The sequence below is a fragment of the Epinephelus moara genome, chromosome 3 (assembly GCF_006386435.1).
Source record: "Epinephelus moara isolate mb chromosome 3, YSFRI_EMoa_1.0, whole genome shotgun sequence".
Classification (NCBI taxonomy): domain Eukaryota; kingdom Metazoa; phylum Chordata; class Actinopteri; order Perciformes; family Serranidae; genus Epinephelus; species Epinephelus moara.
The window spans coordinates 39,275,284-39,299,334 of NC_065508.1; the positions used below are offsets into that span (position 1 = coordinate 39,275,284).

The 24,051-nt window shown below is 41.7% G+C and overlaps 1 protein-coding gene across 1 annotated transcript in view; it reads right to left on the reverse strand.

Annotated features, from left to right (window-relative positions):
* The window catches only part of LOC126384363 (inactive serine/threonine-protein kinase TEX14-like), a 66,260-nt gene that overhangs the window by 36,655 nt on the left and 5,554 nt on the right, over positions 1–24,051 (reverse strand). Inside the window, exons 3-9 of the mRNA XM_050035388.1 lie at positions 18,576–18,758; positions 18,290–18,404; positions 17,056–17,221; positions 12,470–12,615; positions 7,806–7,884; positions 5,503–5,636; positions 3,135–3,230 (exon numbers count right to left, since the gene is read on the reverse strand). Coding sequence (XP_049891345.1) covers positions 3,135–3,230; positions 5,503–5,636; positions 7,806–7,884; positions 12,470–12,615; positions 17,056–17,221; positions 18,290–18,404; positions 18,576–18,702 — 863 coding nt within the window. The 5' untranslated portion in view covers positions 18,703–18,758. The remainder of the gene's footprint in view (positions 1–3,134; positions 3,231–5,502; positions 5,637–7,805; positions 7,885–12,469; positions 12,616–17,055; positions 17,222–18,289; positions 18,405–18,575; positions 18,759–24,051) is intronic.

A 24,051-nucleotide genomic window follows, 5' to 3' on the forward strand; every position in this document is an offset into this window, starting at 1 on the left:
ATCCCTTACAGACTCACTGACTTAGAGGCGCGTTCATGTGAAGTGCGTGAGTGTGTGAGGGCTGTCCCATTGTCAAATCATCAAGTCAGTGAGTCAGTGAGTGAGCCCTTTATGCCCCCTTACCGTAGGTCAGCATCGATGCAGACTTACGGTAAGGAAATTACCCACAGTTCATAGCGTTGTGACGTCAAATACAGGGGTTGCCCTCGGAACACCAGATGTGTTATAAAAAAAAATGAAAACATGGTCGGCAGATATGCAAACGGTAACGTTATGGAAGGAGAGCGAAAAAAACAGATAGATAAACAATGAAACATTACATTAACAAGGATTTAAGATGGTACATAAACACACGAAGTCAGAGGAATACCAGTGGTTATATTCCACACACAAAGAATATATATCTATATATCTATGTATATATACATATACATAGATAGATAGATAGATAGATAGATAGAGATATATATTCTTTGTGTGTGGAATATATGCTGACAATAACCGATAATGATCACGCCCAGAGCCGCCAGTTTCAACAACATTTTGTAGAGAGGAGGATAAGTGCTGTCCCATTCCTATTTGTAGCATCCGGAGCCCTTTCAGACTCTCACACTCAATCACTTACAGTTGACGTCAGTTAAGTCAGTGAGGGTTCAGGGCTTGAGTCTTTAGGGGCCGGATTGGAATTGGGCCCAAGGAACCTTCCTCCGACTCCGCTCTCTCAGTGGAGACACGGCGGTTCAGAGGGCCGAGCGAGAGGACGTTCCTGTAGTAGTTCCAGCCCCCCAAATAGTACCAGGAACTTCTTCAGTGGAAACGGGTTACTAGGGCAACAAACTGAATGACTGCTGACTCCCTTGCACTTTTCCCCGCCCCCAATGAAATTTGATCTCTAGCAGCAGCAGCAGCAGCAGACAGCTGAGCGGAGCTGCAGAGTCCCTCTGAAGCCTCTGAGACAACTAAACAAAACACTTGTAGGCTTCATTCATTTATAAACAAACATAAACCTTATTAAGTTGTCATAATGCATGTTACAATGCAAGATAAGTTGAACATAGTCCCTTGACACGCCGCCGATGTGAAAAGCTTTTTTTTTTTTTTTTTCCCCTCCGGTTTATCCGGTTGACATGAATTAAACCGGGTGGAGCTCTTAAACCGGACCGAACCAGGTAAACCGGAAATCGGCACAAGCCTAATATATATGTATATATATATATATATATATATATATATATATATATATATATCAAGAGCTGACACTTTTGACCCCTGTGATCACGACATGTCTACGCACGCACGTCTGATTAGCATAGCAAGCTAGTTAGCATAGCGATGCTACGTGTCACACGTCCGTAACACGAAGCGTTGTTGCTTCAAGAGCTGACACTTTTGACCCCTGTGATCACATGACGTGTCTACGCACGCACGTCTGATTAGCATAGCAAGCTAGTTAGCATAGCGATGCTACTGCTCCTGGGTCGATCCGAAAAATAGTTTCCCTGCACCATGTTGGAGGAATTTCTAATCACCGTCCAATATTTATTCATATTGCAGGCTAATGAACTGGGGTTGAGCGGACCGGTTGCCATGGCGACAAGTAATCAAAGACAATGCGTTCACCTGTGGATCTGACAGAGACTCTGGACTGATCATACACAGCTGGACTTGATTGCAGGGCACGAACTGAGAAAGGAGATCCGAGCGAGCGACAGTTTGGCTCTGGGAAGCGGAGCTGCTGTAAAGTGCCCGACGAAGCCACCTTTATTGCATTCACGGCCGGGAGGGGGGGCGAAGACAGCCAGCGTAGGTGGAGAAGTTCCGGGGGTAGGGTGGAGGTTAGTTAAGGACCGGGGAATTAGGAGTGTCCTCCCGCTTTCCAGCTTTGTGTGTGCGGGCGTCTGTCACGCTGTGAGCCGCTTGGTGTTCCAGCGCTGGAACCTCCACTGCATACGGCCGGGTCAGACCAGCGCCACAAGCCTAGACCCCGGTGGAGGGTCTCGTTGATCCGGCCAGTTGAGAGTTTGTTTTAAAGTATGACATCTTAAGTGTTTTTGTTATATTTGCAGTCCTGTCAGTTATAACTGAAAGCCGAGCGCGCTCAAAAACCTCGCTCCGTGCGGTGCTTTCTGTCTGTGGAGTGCACATCTTTAAAAAAATGTTTGACAGAAAATTAACCTGTTTTGTTGACCTTTTTTTGTAATAAATTACTTTTTTTGGACTTCAAACATTTTTCTCAGCGCATTATTGGCGAGTTAAGCCAGCCGCCGCCTGTAGAAAGTGGTTCTACACACAATAAAGCCTATAGTTTGGGAAAGTATAACACAGAGGTCCGCTGGTTTTAATCCGCCCGTACCCTATTACGCTATTAATTAATAATTAAAATTGAATGACCCAAATCCGTGGATATCACAGGTTGAGGTGGAGCAGGTCGCTGTTTAATGATAAATCCGTGGAGCTGTCCATGGTGCTGAATTAACACACCTCATTTTAATCCACCTCAACCTGTGACCAGGAGGGTGAAACTCTCTACTCTGCAATGCATTCAAATAGTTTGATACCTTTTAAAAATCTAATACTCCATGTAGCCTAAATTATGGGGTAATATTTTCAGTCACAATGCTAACAGTCTACTCAGACTATCATATGCTGGAATCACTCTAAACGCTAAATAGACATACATTTACAGTTTACATTAAAAATATAACAATTTCATGAGACACAGTTTTTCCTTGATTTAAAGCTGCAAGTATTATAACAGAAGATCTGTCACACGCATTTTGGGACACTTCACTGTCAGTTGCTCGCTGTGAGTCTCAGCGCAGTAAAATGGGCTTTTTTCAGATGATCAATTTACTTGACTTGACTATTATTTTTTACTTTTGACCCCTGCGATCACATGATGTGTCAACGCACGCACGTCTAATAACCACACGTCTAGGCGTGTGCAGGCATTGCACGTGCATTGCATGTGTAACAAGTACACGGTGAATGCACATGCAGTGCACACGGTGATGGTTGCACACGTAATGTACACGTATCAAGTATGCAGTGAATGCAGTGTGTGTTCACTGATACGTTTCACCCCTCATACGCACACACACACACACACACACACACACACTGTTCTATTTCACCTGCAGTAGTATTGTTCTATGAGGAGCAGGTCCAAATAGGCTGTGTGACTGTCCCTCAGTGTTTTTACTGTCACCCTGGAGCCCCTCCACCTGGAACTGAAACCATTTGGAGATGACTGTAATAAAAATCTAAATATGAGTTTAAAGAAAAGTCATCACTGTCATATAAAAGTTATTTTGCACTGCTGGAGGATTTTTAGGGTGTCCGCTGACATGAAAAAGGCTTTAGACACATATTTGTGGTACATAGTCGAATTACGATTACTGACATGGTTCAAGATTAATTAAAGTATACACTTTTATTGAACATGCAATACAATAAATCAAATCTAATCATGCTAAATTAAAACTAGAATTACCACTTTGCGGTTGTTTGCCTCTGCACACCAGACAAGTTGCACTTACAGTTTACATCCATGTCTGAGAAAACATAGGTGCTTCACACACATCTTCCCCCCAGCAGCACGGAAGATCTATACAATCAGCACAGTTTCAAGGTGGGCACCGGAGATTAGTGTCACCAATTCAGTATCTGACCAAATGTCTCCCCTTCTGGTTCTGAATTACTGTATGACATTAAGTAATGGCCAGAAAAGTGTTTTTGCAGAACACTATGACGACACAGTGAAACTGACCTTTGACCTTTTGGATATCAAACGTCATCACTTCATCATTTTATCCTATCAGACGTTTGTGTGAAATTATCTGTGAGTATGAATTCTTGAGTTATGGCCAAAAACATGTTTCGTGAGCTTGCAGTGACCTTTGACCGCCAAATTTTAATCAGTTCGTTCTTGAGTCCAAGTCGACATTTGGGTCGATTTTTTTTTTCTTTTTCTAGTTGTGGCCCTAACGTTTCTTTTTGTTGACATTTTTTTTTTTCAGTACGGTCGTCATTATTTTTTAACGGTGTCAGGGGGAAACATGGTGGACAACAACAAAACTTAAGGCAGCGGAAGTCCGAGAAGGGTAGGTCGGGGGAGGTGGTGGATGGGTCCAACAACCACTGGCTTTCACCCAGGAGGCCGGTGTTCACTTCCCGTAAGATTGTAAAACCAATCCCTTTTCTTTTTTCCTAAACCCAACCACGTGCTTTTGCTGCCTAAACCCAACAACATACGTGTTGGCAAAACATAACCATGTGCGTTTGTTGTTGAGGGAAAGAAACGTCAATCCACAGTGTTGTACCGAGGTGGTGCGTTTGTTTTAAAAGAGACTGTATGCAAACTGTACATTTCCTGTGAAAACCCAAGTGTAACGTGAAAACAGACAATGCATGTAACAGGCTCAAGTTGACACGGCGTCCCAGAACATCAACAACTAACATACCCAGAGTACCTTGCACGTCATATCTTGATGTAGAAAGTCCATGACCAAACGTCGACATGTGACGAGGTCGGAATGAAAGTGTGTTGCTGGCAGAGTTTTGCTGGGATGGGAGTAGGGAAATCTAGGCCCTGGTTAGATGGAGGGCAGTTTACAACAGTTTATTTACACATACTACCCACATTGATACTATACAAATCTTGGACGAGTGAGAAGATTTTTGTAGTTATTTGTATTTCTATTCTGTCTCTGGGCTGAAGCCAGGCCTGCGCAGGTAATCGCTGGCGCTGAGAAACCAGGATCTTCTTGCTCATCCCTGACTCTGGCTGCTTAAAGTCAGAATGGCAGAGAGCTTACTGTGTTTGGGGAGATTTTTATATAGCACTGACACTATTGCACGTCTGTCCGTCCTGGAAGAGGGATCCCTCCTCAGTTGCTCTTCCTGAGGTTTCTACCGTTTTTTCCCCCCGTTAAAGGATTTTTTGGGGAGTTTTTCCTTATCCGCTGCGAGGGTCATAAGGACAGAGGGATGTCGTATGCTGTAAAGCCCTCTGAGGCAAATTGTGATTTGTGATATTGGGCTTTAAAAGTAAAACTGAATGGATTGATTGATTGACACTAGTCATTTAGCATGGTGCTCCGCCACTGTTGAATGAATATAGGGAAAATACTGCACTTCAACAGTTTTCCCCTTAATTAGAAATGATTTATTTATTTATTTAAGTTAGAAGGGACAGTGCACATTAATGAACATTTGCATGTAAATATGCCGGATTATATTTTCATCCGTAGTCCCTTGGCAGGTTGATTTACAGAGTAGTAAAAACGTTAGAAGAAAGGAAAAGAAGAATAACATGTGATAGTGAATACATTAGATCACCGAGGACAAAAGGAGAAAAAAATACATACATATATTTTAAAAGCATCATGTTATTTCCATAGTGAGCAGGTGAGTGAGAATATTGAGAGCTATTCAAAAACTGTCAAATTCCTTGTCTTCCTTGTTGTGTCAACCTACTGTGTGATTTAATAATGGACTTACTTGGTCATGGAGGTCAAAGAGCCACAGGTGAAGGACAGCAAAGTTTCTTGATCAGCCTTGGTCAGATCATTCTCTCGGATCAGTGGAATAGAAGCTGGCACAGCCAGTGCCTGGAATGGTGTGTTTACACACACCTGGTAAAACACAAAACAAGAAGAGCACTGAATCTTCTATGTGATAAAGAATTATGTGCTGGATGTATTTACGTAACTCTGGAAACAAGAGACTGAAGCTAAAAGCTGAAGCATTTGTTCTCCTAGTTTTTCATTTCAGGCCCTGTATGCTATTCCCATAATATCCCTAAAGCAAGATGTATGTCATTTCTAATCTAAGTATAATATTGTAAATATTTCTAAGATAATTCTCTGTCATGACCATTTTATTTGTAAGGCTTTCTCATCGCAGTATACTATTACAGTAACTGTCAGTGTGTTTGTCCACACAGAGGCACACAGGCTCTCCAGCTAACAGGGAGAGTAGAGGGAGGAATCCTAAAACACGGGTGTGAGGATCACCACACCCTGCCTGGTGGTGGAGACTAATTTAAACTACATGTACATGTATTACGGCAAAATACAGTTGTCAATTATTTTCCACATGTGAAAAGATTCACTATGTAACAGTGTGTGTCACATGATTAGTCTGGACATGTGCAGGGTGTTTTTTTAATTATGGCTCATAGGCTGCTTTGTTTTGTACTCCCATGTGTAAATATTGCATGAAGATTTGTTGTCACCTCCTGACAGCACGGCCTCACTCTCATCATTTCTGCCCAGTGTTCCCTCTGTCTGTTACTAAGCAGTGAAGACTTTACTGCCCTGTCCAACCCCACAGCTTTGTGAAGCATGTTTCTCATTTATGTCTGCTACAAAAACTACAATTACTGCCTAGCAATTGTACACCTCTGCATACCAGTCAAGTTTCTCTTAGGTTTATATTCATGTCTGTGAAAACATGGATGCTTCACACACATCTTCCCTGTCAGCGCAGAAGATCTATAAAATCAGCACAGCTTCAAGATAGACACGCAGGATTGGTGTCACCAATTCAGTATCTAATCAATGAATGTGACTGTAGATTAGGCTAGGAGATGTTACCTTAAGGATGTTTTTAGATAAATTAATCCAACCATTCCTGCCATTTTCATCATTACTCTTAGAAATATCTGCAATATAAGCCACACATTAGAGATTGTTTTGTATTTTAACCCCCGATAATGTAAGTTCTGTAACCTCTTAAATTTCAACACTACCATATGATAAATGCCATGGCATCATTTCCTCCTCTTTCTTGTACATAACATTTTTTTTTATTTGTTTTATTCATACTCAATACAAATTTATTGTTTTCCACTGGTAACACATTTAAAATCATTTAATAAATATTCATGTAACTGAGTCTGTGATGTGCTATTGCAGTGATAGCTTTATCATCCGCAAACATTTATGCTATTAATTTATTAAATTAAAGCAATGGAAATGTAAATAATGCTTAGTTGGCATGCACATTATATAAAAGGCTCCAGGTGCTTGCCCACCCTTGTTTGTTTTACCCACCTATGGAGCGTGCCCCAGGAATGACTCCTAAAACCCATAAATAACTTCGCATTTTTGCACTAAAGTTCCCGTGTCTCAAAGTCACTGGGCTTTTTTAATAGGATTTTGATTAGATGCCTTAAATAAGGTCTGTGTTTAACACAAACTGAAGAGATTTTCACGTTTTGTTCTATGAAGCATTTATGTGTCTTTAAAAAGGCAGTTGTTAATAAGTTGCTAAATGAATTTACAGAGCATCATCAGGCTGAGCACAGCTTCACAGTCTCTTAGTAGTGGTGATGTTAAGTCACGCAACTATGGTATACTTTGTTTAAAGTCTAACGTTGGTTTTTTACTTCTGAGGATTGCAGTTATGCTTCAAAAATCCTAAAAGTGGTGTTCATTTGTAAAGATTATCTCAAAACGTGTAACCATCATAAATGTTTGTTTGCTGCAGAGCTTATTTTCTACAATAATCCAAAATTCTGTTGGCTTTTTGATGAGGGAATCAGGGTGACGTTAACTTCCACATTGACCCACAGAAAAACTTCATCCCTGAAGCACTCTATTTGGGACCAGCTCTTATTTATTTGTGCTGGGCACGCCCCCAGCTTTTATTCAAGAAACTTACGGTTATTAAGTTTATATGATAATACAACTACATCATTAATTATTTGTAAGACAATTAATCGTGAAACTTGCCAACACAGACTGCACATACAGCAATGTGTTAACAGTATCTACTGTGTACTATGTGAAGTGATATACCTTTCCAAAGCCTAAACAGTGGGCTGTTGTGCAGGAAGATTTGGTGTTTGTCCTCCTTTTGAACTGCATGTCAGTTCCACTAAAAGGAGCAGAAACACACAGAAACATATCAGTTGATTATACATAACATAGACAACAACAGAACTGTGGATAGTTTATCATAAAATGGCTTTCACATGCATTAGATTATGCAGTAATATTGTATTGTTAGCAAGAAAACAATTGCTCTTCGAGTACACTAACTTTGCAGTGGGCAAATAACAATTCCAACACACAGAATCATCTGTTTGATAGCATATTCTCTTAGTAGTTTCAATATATCAGAGTGGTTATATGGGAGTGTATCTAATAGCCATCTCTGTAGCTCTGACCTAAGATTAACACTGTGTGTATTGGCAGGGGAAGAGCATTTGTTGTATGCAGCCCTCTTTTTTTTTTGCACCACTGTTCTTAGACTCTACACTTATTTGTCACACAAGAGCAGTCTTATGCACTCAATACTCTACCTGCTGGATGGTGCTTTGCACACCGATTTAGGGGTGGAGGCCTGCAGATCTGATTAAAACACTTGTTGAACCACCTGCTTGATTTTCATTTACAGATTTTACAATGCACCTCATTTGTACTCATTCTAGAAAGCTATTTTCAAAACAGCTAAACTAAATGCTGCAATTTTACCATGAAAAGTTATTGGATGAAATGGCTGAAGTTGAAAAGCTGTTTCAACACTGTAAAAGCATTTTAAGGTTGGACTAGCATTTAACTATGACAGTTGCGTGCTAGCATTAATGATGTTTGGACAAAACAGAAGAACAAACAGGCACACACCTCAACATAGGGACTCTTTTTGAACTCAATCTACTCATACAAGTATGATGGAAAATTATGTAAGCAGTGTGCTGCAACTGCATAATATGTGGACTTTGTGCATGAAAAAAAAAAGTTAGAATGTATACTAGTTGAGCAAGAATTTCTGAATATGAGACATGAGCTTACTACACATTCTCAACTGCCCCAAAAAGCATTGCTGCTCTTCAGATTGTTTATTATCGGCCAGTGAGGCAGATAGTTTAAATATTAACCTTGGATAAAATAGTTACAAATCATGGTGAGAGACTTCAAGGTACAGTCAGGAGGAAAGTGCAAGAGCACACATTATAATGTACTTTCGAAAACATATCTAACACCAAAATATTCAATCATTTAAGTGTTATGTAATATGTTAAATATATTTGCCTTAAAACATACTGGAAAATATTACATTGAGTGGAGGAGGTAATGTCGATTTGCATTTGTGATAAAAACCAGAATTGAACGTGAATATCAAATTTGAGGAAATTCCCTTAAGGTGTTCTTGAGATATCATGTTAACAAAATCAGACTGATGAGGTCACAGTTACTCGGACCTTTGAACACCAAAATCCAATCAATCCATCTTTGAGTCCAAGTGAACGTTTGTGCTAAATTTGAAGAAATTCCCTCAAGGTGTTCTTAATATATTGCACACAAGAATGAGACAGACAAGGTCAAAGTAACCTTGACCTTTGACCTATGGCCACCAAACTCTCATTAGTTCATTGTATAGTCTAACTGAACATTTGTGCTAAATTTGAAAAGATTCTCTCACGGTTTTCTTGAGATATAGCGTTCATAAGATAGGTACATATGTACGTACGTATGGATGGACTGACAACTCAAAAACATAATGCCTCTGACCTGGCCTATAGCCAGCGCAGAGGCATAAAAAAAATGTATATTTAACAGCAACTTAAAAGACAGTGAGAAGACATATTTCTTGTGTATACTTGTTAACTGCTCTGCTTGACTATATGTGTGTATGCTTAATCATTCATTCAGTAGGCAGTATGCAGTACATACTGATTGAGTACATAGTACACCGTATGCAATTTCAAACACAGCAAAGGACAGTACACGCCCAGGTTACAGGAACTAGAATTTGACAAAAATTCACAGAAAGTGCCAGAATCTCCATTTCCAATGTGAAATCGTATTGGGCCTCGTTTCCCAGTTTCGATGTACCTTAACGTTCTCCAAAGGTCTCTAAGATATACCTTAGCTAAGGGACTTCTTTTCCTTCGAGTGTTTCCCAAACTGTTCCTTAGCGGGTGCTCATAAGGAGAGCTGCTAAGATACATCGTAAGTTGGAGCTGTCCTTCACCACAGTGCTGAAAGTGTACTAATCCATGCTGCACACATCAATGGTTTCTTATAAAGGTAAATAAATGACGTTTATTATTTATTTATTACAAGTATTGCCATAATAATTTTACCGCCATCAAATATCATATCATAAATGAGGCTATGCCTTTTACAGAACATCTGCTCATCTATTTGAAGCCTAGTCCACACATACACAGGTATTTTTAAAAGCAGCGCTTTAAAACTAAATTTCCGTCCAGGCGAGCGTTTTGGCACCGTTTCAGGAAAAATCTCCATCCTAATACGCCTGAAGCATATCACATTAAAAAATGACTTACATGCACATCCCGTTATAAACAAGGAAACTAATGATGAAGCAGAGAAACGTGATTGCTGCTCACTGATAATGCATTTGTTATTGAAACATTTATAACAGTGTTGGGAACATAAATTAGGGCATCAGACGGAGACACCAATTATGTAGGGATCACATTTCTAGGCGTCACACGAAGGCACCAATTATGTTGGGAACAATAATATTTGGCCTCACCAAGGGGACACCATTAATGAATAATTATTATAATAATTAATAATTATGTTAAATAATGTGACTTAATTAACATTAAATTCCCTCGTGGGGCACCATTCCCGGAAAGGGAAAATGATAGAGAGAGAGAGAGAGAGAGAGAGAGAGAAAGGCGGTGTGGTGATCAAAGGGCCGGGAACTACAAGATGGCTGAATCAAAGTCTATGTGAATGTGATTTGTGTTGCAAACAGTCTAGATTAGTGCAGAGATTGTTTAGTTGTGTGCAAGAATCTTTCTCTGAACAGAACAGCATTAGCAAACTAAACACTTAGCTTTGGCGAAACCAACTAACCAATGGCCCAGCTGCAAACAATCACAACAATAACTCAATGACAGCATTAAATCACATACAACAAGTTAAACAGTCTTGCTTAGCCTGTAAAGCTGTGATAAAGCTATGCCCAGTTGTTATGTTACCGATCCTTGAATGGACGGAAGAAAGAGTCGCTTTGGTGGTGTGCTGCTTTGTTAGCTGGCAGAGGAAGGCGGGAAAGAGCTGTGGTTCCAGATGCAATCTCTGTTGTGTCCTTTGTTCCAAAGGTGAAACTCTGAGGAAGCTGGTCGCTCAGAGTCTTTGCAGGGTTAGACGCTGGGTGCTAACTCACTTGGTTCTCCTTGTTGCTAGAAAGGTAGTTGCAAACCTTGTGCTTACAAATCTAACTTCTCTAGTTCAGGCTTAGAGAGTCTATGATCAATTGCCCTCGCTTTAGTGGTTTGGGGCTATGGCCTCTGAGTTAGTCAGAGATGGTGTGAGCTGCTCAGTATCTCACGAACAAGAGAGCATCTGGGCTGGTCCAGGCCCAGTCAAAAAAAGGTGTGAGCTGCTCGGCAGCTCTTACATATAAGTTTTCCAACGGTATTTGGACAGGATGGCACTGTCTGAGAGGTCATCAAGCGGACTGAAGTTTGTCCTTATAAAATGATTAACATGAACCAAATGGCTACGCGGACGGCGACGCCTTTGGTTCAGTCAATTGAGTGCAACGATACGCTGTAATGCAGTCATTATCTCAACTACAATGAAGCAAGCAGAGGTGATGCACTTGATCGCCTATATAGCTGGTGCTGCCCGCTTGATTAGTTTCCATCCGGCCTCATTAGACTTCAGTTTGATCAATTTGTCAAGTATCTGTCAGATATTCAGTATATAGTGGTAGGGTACAGCCTGTAGCCTCATCAGAAAAAACATATCCTCAGTTAGTTAGCTCCATTAAATAAATGAATGAATGAATGAATAAATAAATAAATAAACCTATATATTTATAATATTCAATATTCATTATTATTATTATTTTTCATGAAGTTAATTTTAAACTAATGATGTAATTTGCGCAAGAATTAACTGTCCATTTAAAAAGCATGATTTTGGCCTAATAAAGCTAAAACTGTGACAGGATGAACAGAGCGCATCACTAAGGGACAGCTTGCAAGTGGTTCACTCTGCCCTTCTTAAGATATAACTTTCAGAGAATATATCTTAACTAAGGAGACTGTGGGAAACAGCCCGTAAACTTGAGAGAGGCCTTAAGATACACCTTGCGATGCACGTAGCGCTACGAAGGCTCTGGGAAACAAAGCCCTGGATAGTAGGAAGTAGATAATCTGTGTACATCACTTTGTTTTATGTATTTCACACATAATGTTGGTCTGTTTTAGGAATGTTGAATGCTTGGTAGAGCCCTGGTTTGGTTTCAGTTTAATTAGCACTTCTTGTGTAACAAATGTTTTTTTGGTTAGAGCATCTGTTCAGGCCCATTGTGAAATCACACACAATGTTGCATTAACACAATTACGTAATGGTCTCAAAAAAGAAAATTCTAGATAAGAAACTCCTCAAACAAAGCAAAAAGACATTGAACATGACACAATATGATGCTGCATAGATGTGAGATCAACATGGCGATTTCTGCACTGTACCGTGATTTTATGCGATCCAGCAATGATACAGGGTGTAACAAGCTGGAGGTGGACATGCGGGATGGGCAACAGTAAAGCTTTGTCAAGGTTGGGCTCTCACACAGCTGTTGCATAGAAAACATGCAGCTCTCCAGGAAGTCATGCATCTGATAAGACAGAAGCAGTGTGAGTTCAAGGGATTAACAAAATACTGATTTAAATTAGCAGAACACTAAGCAGTCCCACTTTGCCCAAATAGGTATTGGTGAAGATTCTCAGTCATCCAGGTCATGGTAATCTTAAGTGCTATATTGCAGGCAACTGGTCTTGCTTAAGCTCAAGAATCTAGTTGCCTCCAACTCAAGCTTGGATGATGGCGGACAACATGGCAGCGCGACCGATGCTTGCGGCGGCCTCTCTCAGTAGAAATGCAGTTAAAACCGTTGTCTGTTAACCGGGTGTGTCTGAATGTTTGTGGGTGTGTCCGAATGTTGTCTATTTTATTTATCTTTTGTTGATGTCTGTTTTTGTTTTTTTGTGTTTTTTGTTTTTTTAGTCCTTTTAACTTACTTATTACTAGTCTTTTTAATGCACTGTGTAGCTGATGAGAAACAGTATTTCGTTTCTTTTTGTATGTAAATACTCAGGGAAATGACAAATAAAGTGAATCTGAAGCAAGTCCAGCTGCCAACAATATAGCTCTTAAGTTTGCCTGCATACTGTACTATAGCCCCTATTAGACAACCCTTGGCTGAAGAACAGTTCCATTAATCTGATGGTAATCCAACATGTTGGTCTCATGCCTTAATAAAGGCATGTCACTTTTATGTAATTGATCCACAGTCTTACAGGGTGGACCTGAAACATTTCTGTATCACTTTCAACACAAGTCTGAACGTGCAAACTAGGTCTCATTCATGAAATGTTAGTAAATCTGTGAGGGGATTTTTTTCCACATATACAACCTTGGTACTAAAAACTACTTCAGATTCATGAACCCAATGGAAAACTGGGATTTGATTGTAGGCATGTGTATGTATGTAATCACTTTAGATAGGTGGATCCTGTCGACCTGCAAACATGGAGCAAATAAAAAAGAGGGAGAGAGAGAGAGAAAGAGAGGGAGAAACTTTTCTGAATGACTGAAGTTATTTTAGGTGAAGTGGAGTTGGAAAAAACATTTCATTTTCTTTGTTAGTAGCGGTGTGACAGGGACAGGTAAATCAAAGCCCTGGAAGGAGGTAACAGATGCCGTTAACTCCGTGTCCTCTGTTGTGAGAACCATCCAGAAAGTTAAATGAAAACTGCTTGATATTTAACTTTTAAAAAAAAACCCCACATAAGTACCAACAAAAAAACACAACAGCTACAGAAGGCTCTTCCCAGTCACAGCTCTCTGCTGCTGGCGAGCGCATTGCTTGCATCATCGGAGAGACCTCTCTTTCAGGGGAGACAGCGAGCGGAGATTTCCTCTGCTCATATGAAGCCAGGATAAATCCCGAAGTATAAATCCCTGAAGGATAAATCACACACACGACTTAAAATGCTATTTTAGTGGCGGCTTTAATGTCTTCACAATTTATTGTTTCTTATCTGTGAAATACAAGTAAATACAAGCTTCGTTTCCACTGAGGGAAATGGTTTCAGCTTACAGAAACAGACAGGAGGTCTGTGTCACCGTCACCGTGACGCTGAGCGTGAGGGTGGGTGAGTTCAACTTTCTGTCAACAACGGGGATGTTTTGAAAACACCCCCATTTTCACAGGTAACTTACGCCGGAATTCCACTGGATGCGTGTCCGCTGCGGAACGACTGCGCTGGTTATCTGCTGCGTGCTCCACCGTCCGTCAACACCCACCGGCTGCGTTTGCTGTGCAGAGCAGTGCAGCTCCGCCGGACAGCGGGAGTCACGAGGACCCACGAGATCTCGCAAATTCACGCATAATCGCGCGATATAACAAGATGTAGTTTCTATAAACAGCACCACAAAACCAGAGGAGGTTTCCATGATTAACATCTCCTCATCCATGGTGTCAACGGGGTGAAATGATGTCTTAAAACCTCTGACCTGTTGACTTCAGGCCTGCCTCCGCCCATTATGATGTTTTCAAGGTGTAGTGCAGGGAAATACGATATGCCGTGAACACTGTGTATTTTATTTTGAAAATTAATCAGATGTTTTATTTTGTTTCTGAGCACGACTTCCTGCCCCACACAATCTGCTGAATTACTGCGCTGTGCTCCGGCGTCCGGAAAAAATAGAAGTCCTGCATATCTGTTGTGGAGGGCTCCGGAGCACTGCAGCTGTGACGGAGTCGGAACGCAGCACAGCCGCAGCTGGTGGAAGCACACACATTAACAAGAATTGAAACTTACGGAGCGCAGACGCAACCAACACCCATCTGGTGGAATCTGGGGGTTAGCCTGTCCCCCCACCGCAGGAAATAATGGATTAATCCTGGAAAGCTGCTGGTGTAGCATATTTCTCCTTATGAAAGTAACACGGCCATTATTCGACCAATGAGAATTTGGTCGGACGAGAGCATAGCAACCAAATAATCGACTAGTCGAACAGGAGACTACAGCCCCAGTGACTGGATCTTGTGTTGTATCACCACTTGTTGTCGGTGTATTAATTTTACCACCTGTTGATGATAGGTACACATAACCAAAGCATTGAGCATTAGCTGCAGATTGAGCGTTTGGAGTGGCAGAGTGAGCGTTAGGAAGGGCAGGAGACTGGGTCAATATCACCTGTAGAGGTAGGCACTGCTGCAAGTTTTTTTTTTTTTTTTTTGCCCATGCTATTCTACAATACGCTGCCCCATACCAGTACCATACTGTTTATGATGCAGGTGTCCCGTGAGGCAACTTGTGCCGCACTGTAATTAGTAGTGGTGTGCCTAGAGAAGAGGTAGGATGAGATGTGTTTAAACCTATTTAAAGATCACCCAGGGAGATTTGGTTGGTTTTTTTTAAATAATTTTTATTTTCAAAATAGTGTCCTGCTGTTTTGCTTTACTTTGTTTTGCTTAGCGTGTTGCTTTGCCTATAGCTTCGTCTTGTCTTAGAGTTTTGTTTAGCCTTATTTAGTGTTTTGTTTTGCTTATTGTTTAATTTTGCTTTGTCTTATTTTGCCTAGTGTTTTGTTTCACCTAAGGTGTTTCTTTCACCTCCCTTTTCATTCTTTTTTTTTGTTTTACCTGTTGCTCATCTTGTTTTTTTGAGGAGGTTTTGGGTTCAGTGTTTTTTTAATTTCTGTTCTTGACATTTCAGTTGCAGAACTTGCATTGTGTCTTTGGATCATAACATTGCTGTTCTAAATCTGAGTATCTGGGTTTGCATTTTATTAAATTTTATAACAATAAAACTGCTATCTTAAAATAACTTTTAACATCTTTGAAAAATAAATTTTGTAAAGTTGTACCTGAAGCCACGTTGCTATCATACTTTTTTACACTTATCTGTGTGTTGACCTGTAGATGATAACAAGTCTTGGGGAATCCCTGTTACCCGTATTTGCATATTGGGCTTTATATATAAAATTGATTGACATGCAATAAGGCAATTAGAAATGCTATAAAGCAATAGAGTAGGCAGGGAAGATTTTTTTTTCAAAGATTATCCATCTCATTTAGTCCTGTATGAATGTAGTGACAGCTTCAGCCTACATGATTTTTTTTTTTTTTCAAAGTTACCATCTACAACTTCAATATAAGATGCACAGTCATTTTGCATTCAGTATGAAAAACATATTACAAAAATAACTTCTGATGATGTCATCAGGGTAGGGCTTGGTGACCATATAACAGAGAGCCTGTATTATATCGCAGCGGTGCCTGGATAGTGTGACATGTGTGGTTGTGCTGCTGCCGTGGTCCTGCCAGATGCCTCCTGCTGCTGCTGTTATCATTAGTCATACTTCTACTGTTATTATACACATATGATTATTGTCCCATATGTATACTATCAGATATTAATATNATTATGCTGATCTGTTCTGTATGACATCTATTGCACGTCTGTCCATCCTGGAAGAGGGATCCCTCCTCAGTTGCTCTTCCTGAGGTTTCTACAGTTTTTTTTCCCTGTTAAAGGGTTTTTTTTAGGGAGTTTTTCCTTATCCGCTGTGAGGGTCCAAAGGACAGAGGGATGTCGTATGCTGCAAAGCCCTGTAAGGTAAATTGTGATTTGTGATATTGGGCTTTATAAATAAAATTGATTGATTGATTGATATTATCAAATGAAGGTGTGCACAGAAGTTTGAAAGCCTTTGCTAGAGATTCTAATGAAAGATGCTATCAGGTTGCATTGTGGGAACTTAAGAGTCCAATGTTGTTGGAGTTTGATCCATACTAGGTACCACAGATCAGACATATCTCAGTCTCTGTTACTTAGATCTGACAGTTGACAGAGAAAATCTGCAAGTTCAACTTAATGAAAGTGCCATGCTTAAAACTGGACTACTCCTTTCAGCAGTCAAACTGTCTGCTCATTACTTCCAGTTCCACTGTTGCAATCATGCATGTCACACTCATCAACACCCAGTGGCATAGAACACTGACAAGCTCCAAGCAAAATGGCACTGTCTCCACATGGCAGCTTACCTTGACCCTGTCTTCCTGCTTCACAAACCTGAGCCAGTCAAAGGGCGTCCTGCCTTCCCCATCATGGAGTCTTAGATCTCCCCCAGCATCCAGCAGCTCACTCACCACTGAGGGGTTACAGGAGAATACGCCTGCATGAACTGGGGTGCTCCAGTCCTCACAGCGACTAGAAGAAAGTTGATTATATATCAATATGCTGTCACCTGATAACTATTATGATTTGCATTGTAAGACCACGAATTTGAGGTGGGACAAAGTAATTGTTTTGCAAGTCACAAGCAAGTCTTAAGTCTTGGTTTGGGAGTCCTATGTCGAGACCAACAAGTCTCAAGTGAAGTCCAACTCGTAGACTTTATGCCATGATGCCTCCTTTATCAAATATAATGACAATTTTAAACAACAGCGGTTTGTATACATTTACAGAAATAATAAATAATAATATAATAATAATAATACATTTTATTTATAATGCCCTTTTCATCAAAAGATCTCAAAGTGCTACAAGTTAAAAACAAAGAAAGATAAAAAAAAAAAAAGGACTGGAGGAGAATAAAAACAAGATGAGCAGTTATTTAAAAGGATTTAAACAAAAACATCTAAGGGGGACCAAAAGCTTTGCTAAAAAGAAATGTCTTAAGACCTTTTTTAAAACAGTCAGTGGATTGTGGTGCCCTCAAGGTGTCAGGGAGGGCATTCCACAGATGTGGAATCCGCTTAAATCATCCGCTAGCTACATGTCCTCTGAATATGCTGTGAAAAAGTCTGGTCTCTGTAGGCAACCCAGGCTCCGCAAATGGCCACAAAAACACTTCTGTTTACGTTCAACAATGTCATCAAAAACAACGGAGCTAGCTCACCTTTTAGCCTCATTAGCCTGTAGCTCTAACTGCCTCTCTGGGCACCGCGTTCACATGTGCACGCTTGTGCGTGATCGTGAGACATGGGCACCGCATTCATGTGTGTGTGCTTGCTTTCGCTAGTCTTGCGCTGGCTGGTTGGTGCAGCCTGCACCAAAATGTTTTTGTTGCCATTTGCGGAGTCTGGGCTGCCTACAGAGACCGGACTTTTTCACAGCATATTCACAGGACATGTAGCTAGCGGATCGTGAGAAGATGTTTGCTGTATGTGACAAAAACTTTTCAAGCTTAGGAAGACTTAGGGAGCCTTTAACAGGCTAGCACCATGATAATGGATAAGCTAAGTATCCTTATAATGGGTGCCAGGCCCGACTTACTGGTTGGGGTCAGCTCCGTGATGCAGGAGCAGTTTGGTCACCTTCACTTGGCCCAACAGAGCAGTACAGAATAACGGAGTCTGACCCAGGTGGTTGACACAGTCGACGTCAACACCTGAAACACATCAGAAGACACTGGGTCCATGCTTCTGTTTTTAGTTTGCATTTTAAAGTGTAAGATCTCCTTGTTTTTAAGGACTGGGTGTCTTACTTAACATTAGTATTGAATTTATCTTTAGCCCCACGATGCCAACCTAAATGTATTACTAATAACTAAATTACATACCCTTATTCAGCAGTTTCTCCAATTTGATCAGATTTCTCTCCAAAGTGTATTTGTGCAGTTGAGCATGTAGGCCACCAGTGGTAACAACACCCATGTGTACAGGACAGACGAATGGCAATGCAGTCATCCTGCTTCATCTGATCGACCCAACAGATGGCTTGGTCAGTACAGCAGTTCAAACACCTGATGATGCAGACTGACATTAACAACTCAGTTTTTACCTGTCAGTCCATATGACTTCATGTTTACTTGTCTTGAACCCAAAGCAGACCACAACATAACGGCAACAACGTCAACGACATTTTTTGCCATAATAAATGAAAAAAACAACTGAACTACAGGTGGGAAAGCAATCCATCAAAAGTGAAACATGGGACTTTTTTCCACGAAATGAGCATTATGACATTTCAAAAAAAAAATTTTTTTACTGTGGCCCTGGTAAAATGGGAGTCAGGAACACTCAGTGTTGTGCTAGTTACTGAAAAATAGTAACTAGTTACCGTTACTAGTTACTTCATTAAAAAGTAACTCAGTTAGTAACTCAGTTACTTAAACTAAAAAGTAATCTGTTACTGAGAAAAGTAACTATTTAGTTACTTACCCCCCCAACCGTCTTCTGCATTTTAAACATTTTACAACTACGGTAACGTTACTTGGATGCAAATATGGAAAATGAGCTAAAGAGAATATTCGAAGAGCTACATAATGATGTCGAGTCTGTCACCCATCGCAGACATTGTCTGTCCACAACAAAAGCTTCCTCGGGATAACAATGGATATCACATCACTGGATATAACGTTACTGGGACTAAAAATCTACAGAAGCGCTACTGCTTTATGTAACGTTACAGCACTGTGGTGAGGCCAGCAGGTCGACAGTGACTGCAGAGATGGTGAGAGACATGTTTCATTAAGATGCTCTGGTAAGAATTGTTCAAAAACCTCTATCTGACTTGACTATCTTTTATTGTTGGGAACTGCCCATTGGTTCGACAGCCCATTGGTTCGACATCCCATTGTTCCGACCATATTAAACTCATTGTTCCGAAGTCCGTTCCGAAATCATCATGATGCCCTGTGGTTAAGGTCTGGTTAGGTTTAGGCACAAAAACCACTTGGTTAGGGTCAGGAAAAGATCATGGTGTGGGTTAAAATGAAAAAGAAAGTGACAAACACATAAGCCGTGAGCCTGCTCCGCCTCAAGCCAGTCGCGGCACACCATACGCCCGCCGCAAGCCGTTCAGCACCACAGACAGTCGGACTAATGGGATGTCGAACCAATGGGCTGTCGAACCAATGACATGGACCCTTATTGTTTAGGGCGAAAATGATTTAGTGAAAGGGAACTGAAGTTTGTGAAAAAATACTGCATGCTGCGCGCCGTTTTAAAACCTGGCCAAAAATAACAGAGTAATGCACCGTTTGGTAACAGTAACAGTTACTGAATTTAAAAACTAACTCGTTAGAGTATTAGTTACTGCCAAAACTAAGGGCCCTATTTAGATAGTCTAAAGCGGACGGCGGAGGGCGCATAATCCATGTCGCAAGTGTCATTGCTATTTAGATGCAGGCGCAGTTGTCATTTTCACGCCCTGCGCCCTCGTCGTCTAACTAGCAAATGAACTTGCGCTTCTCTGGGTGTGTTGGTCTAAAAATGAGGAGTGGCCAGGCGCAGTCATGGCGCGTTGCTAGTTAGATGGCGTAAAAAGCAAATGCGCCAGTGACCAACAAAAACCTGGTCTAAAGTCAACGGCGCAGTGTTTCGCTTAGGGATGCACCGAAATGAAAATTTGTGGCCGAAGCCGAAGCCAAATAATATTAAACGCTTGGCCGAATACTGAGTACCGAATACCGAATATCGTTGTTTAGTTTTTCATTCGTTTTTGCAGATGAACCCCCTCCAGATTAGTGTTGTCACGGTACCAAAATTGGATCCCATTGTACGATACCAGTGAAAGTATCATGGTTCTGAGTAGTATCACGATACCACAGCGAAAATGAGGCAGGTGTGCCTTTTATCATTTATAAAAAGATAAATCACTTTTCTATAATACATCAATGATATTTCAATGGAATAAATTACTTATTGACTTATTCATACTTCAAAAACAGCATCAATGAGTGATGAACATAGGGGGGATCAAAATAAAATAAATAAAATAAGAATCAACCAGCCACCCTCCTCCCCTTCATAAGTAAAGAATAGTCCCTAAAGTGCGGTAAGGTTTGTGGGCCGTGAACGGCTTGTTTCTCCTCTGACACGTCACATACCTGTGTTCGACTGGCTCGGCTGTTCAGGTACTTCTGGGCAGTCATGACGCCAAGAAGAGGATATTATTGGAGCCGACTTCTCCGTCGCCCGGTAAGCCGATGGCCGCCGTAATTGACAGGAATGCATTACTGTCTGTGTTTGTGACCCCCGTTCAACCCACAACCGATGGGATTCGCCTTTCATTTCTGCTGCTGGTTGAAATCTGTAGGCTGCTCGCACAGCGTGCTGAATGATTTAAGCCTATTTTGCTCGCTCAAAACTATTTTTAGTCGCAAATGCAAGTGTGGTGACGGACGGATCGCCACACTGCCAACATTTTACTCAGCCCATCACGGCACACTGTTTGATTGCGTTATCAAAACACGCCGCTATTATTTGGCCTTGCCTTTAACTTATTATACCGAATGTGTGTTTTTTTGCAATATTCGGCCGAATATATTCGGTTACCGAATATTCGGTGCATCCCTAATTTCACTGTTAAACAAGTTAGTAATATGCGTCTCTAGGCGGGTGCACAACGCGCGTGCACTCTGCTCAGACACACACGGAGCAGCCACACATATGCAAAAGATAAATAAAAATATGATTAAAATGTGAAAGGTTATTATTGTGCACATTAAAATATTTATCAGAAACACGTCTTAATGGTCAGTCATTAATCAGAATGATCTAATCGCAGTAATAATGATCATCATAAGGTCCAAGCTCGCAGTGTCCGAATATACGGAACTGCGAGCAGACCTCCACAGGCTGATGATGCATAGCCTGTAAAATGAACTTGTCTTTCCCAATTGAATTGTGATCATTTTGGCATGTAAATCACAAAATCAAAGATGTGAAAACATTTGATAAACTTTATTTTGACATAAACACAACAATAACCAGCTTCTGTGAGCTAAAAACGTAAACTTATAGCCCTACAAGTAGGCTACAAATGTATACGTAAAAAAAGCTTTTAGAACGTAAAACTGAAGATCATCTTGTCAGGAGGAGGAGGAAGAGGAGGAGGAGGAGGAGGAGGAGGAGGAGGAGGACCCCAGCTCTGCAGCCAGCGCACAGCCAGACCAGACGGGCCCGGGTGCAGCCACGGGACCAGCCCTTCCTGCACCTTCAGGTGGGGGGTTCAGGATGCTGGAGAGGGAGCTGGGCTCTCTAACCTCCCGGGTTAAAATAAAATAAATTGAATAATTTACAATTTGTTGACAGCGTTTCTCTCATGCGCGCGCGTGCTCTCTCTTTCTCTCTCGCAGTCTCACTCTGTTTCTTTTCTTTTGGCTTTTCTAAGATGACAGATGCTGAATATATACTCCCTATCTGATGTTCTGTTTGTGGCTGAGAGGGATGTGAACTTATTAGATTGCAGCTGTGTTAATCAAATCAGGTTGGGTTTCCATTACGCGTGCCAAATGTGCCAAACGGTGCCAATCCCCTTTGATCTGACATCAGATGTGACGGGACAGTCGATACAGAGATACATTTATCGTCTCCTCAGCTGTAAAACGCTCACTCTTTCCAGTTGGTAGGTCCGCCATCTAACTAGCTCTCCGCCATGCGCTCCAATTGCGCCTCTCTTAAAGGGAATGAGAGGTGACACTCTGATTGGCTTACTGAATGATACACCCAATACACACCCATGACTAATTCACAGAGTAAGTCCAACTCTTTTAGACTCTCTGCCAGGGCGCACAGTCTGAAAACACGCTGTCTAACTAGCAAGTGACTGGGACACGCCCATGCGCCCCTAACAGCGTTACTGTAACGCGTTACTAATAACGTGTTACAGCTGAACACTAGGAACACTTAAGTCAAAGAAAACTCATTCTCCATTTGCAGTATTTTATTTGTGGTGGTATGGCTCTGTTCTGGGGCCCCTCTGCCTTTTCTCGGGCCTACGCAGAAAGCCTCTTCCACGCGCCAACGTGGAAAGCCTAACCCCCAAATTCCACCAGATGCGTGTGGGTTGCGTCTGCACTCCGGAACGGCAGTGGAGCCGATACGTTTCAATTCTTGTCAGTGTGTGTGCTTCCACCAGCTGCGGCTGTGCTGCGTTCCGACTCTGTCACAGCTGCGACGCTCCGGAGCCCTCCGCAACAGATACGCAGGACTTCTATTTTTGTCGGACGCCGGAGCACAATGCAGCAATTCAGCACGGAGCAGATCGTGCGGGGCAGGAAGTCGTGCACAGAAACAAAATAAAACATCCGGTTAATTTTCAAAATAAAATACACAGAGTTCACGGCGGATCATATTCCCTTGCACTACACCTTGAAAACATCATAATGGGCGGAGGCAGGCCTGAAGTCAACAGGTCAGAGGTTTTTTTCAGACGTCATTTCACCCCGTTGACACCATGGACAAGGAGATGATAATCATGGAGGTGCACCAAGATGTCTTCCTACTACTCCTCTGGTTTTGTGGTTCTGTTTATAGAAACTACATCTTGTTATATCGCACGATTATGCGTGAATTTGCAAGATCTTGTGGGTCCTCGTGACTCCCGCTGTCCGGCGGAGCTGCACCGCTCCGCACAGCAAACACAGCTGGTGGGGGCTGACGGACGGCGGAGCACGCAGCGGATAACCAGCGCAGCCGATCCGCAACGGACACGCATCCAGTGGAATTCCGGCGTAAGGCAGAGAGAGCACACCTCTCCACCCTTACACATGCCTGTGTGGAAAGCAATCAGGCAGAGAAAGAACACCTGTCTGCCCTTCCATGTGCCTACAAGGAAAGCCTAAGGCAGAGGGAGCAGCACAGTCAGACACAACATAAAAAGGAGGAGCTGGGGTTGAGGCGGGTGGCAAAGCAGCTTGCAGAGAAAGCAACTAGGGATGCAGCGAATATTCGGTAACCGAATATATTCGGCCGAATATTGCAAAAAAACACACATTCGGTATTCGGTGGAATAAGTTAAAAGCAAGGCCAAACAATAGCGGCGCGGTTTTGATAATGCAATCAAACAGCTTGCACTCGCATTTGCGACTAAAAATAGTTTTGAGCGAGCAAAATAGGCTTAAATCATTCAGCACGCTGTGCAAGCAGCCTACAGATTTCAACCAGCAGCAGAAACGAAAGGCGAATCCCACCGATTGTGGGTTGAACGGGGGTCACAGACACAGACAATAATGCATTCCTGTCAAATACGGCGGCCATCGGCTTACCGGCGAGGAGAAGTCGGCTCCAATAATATCCTCTTCTTGGCGT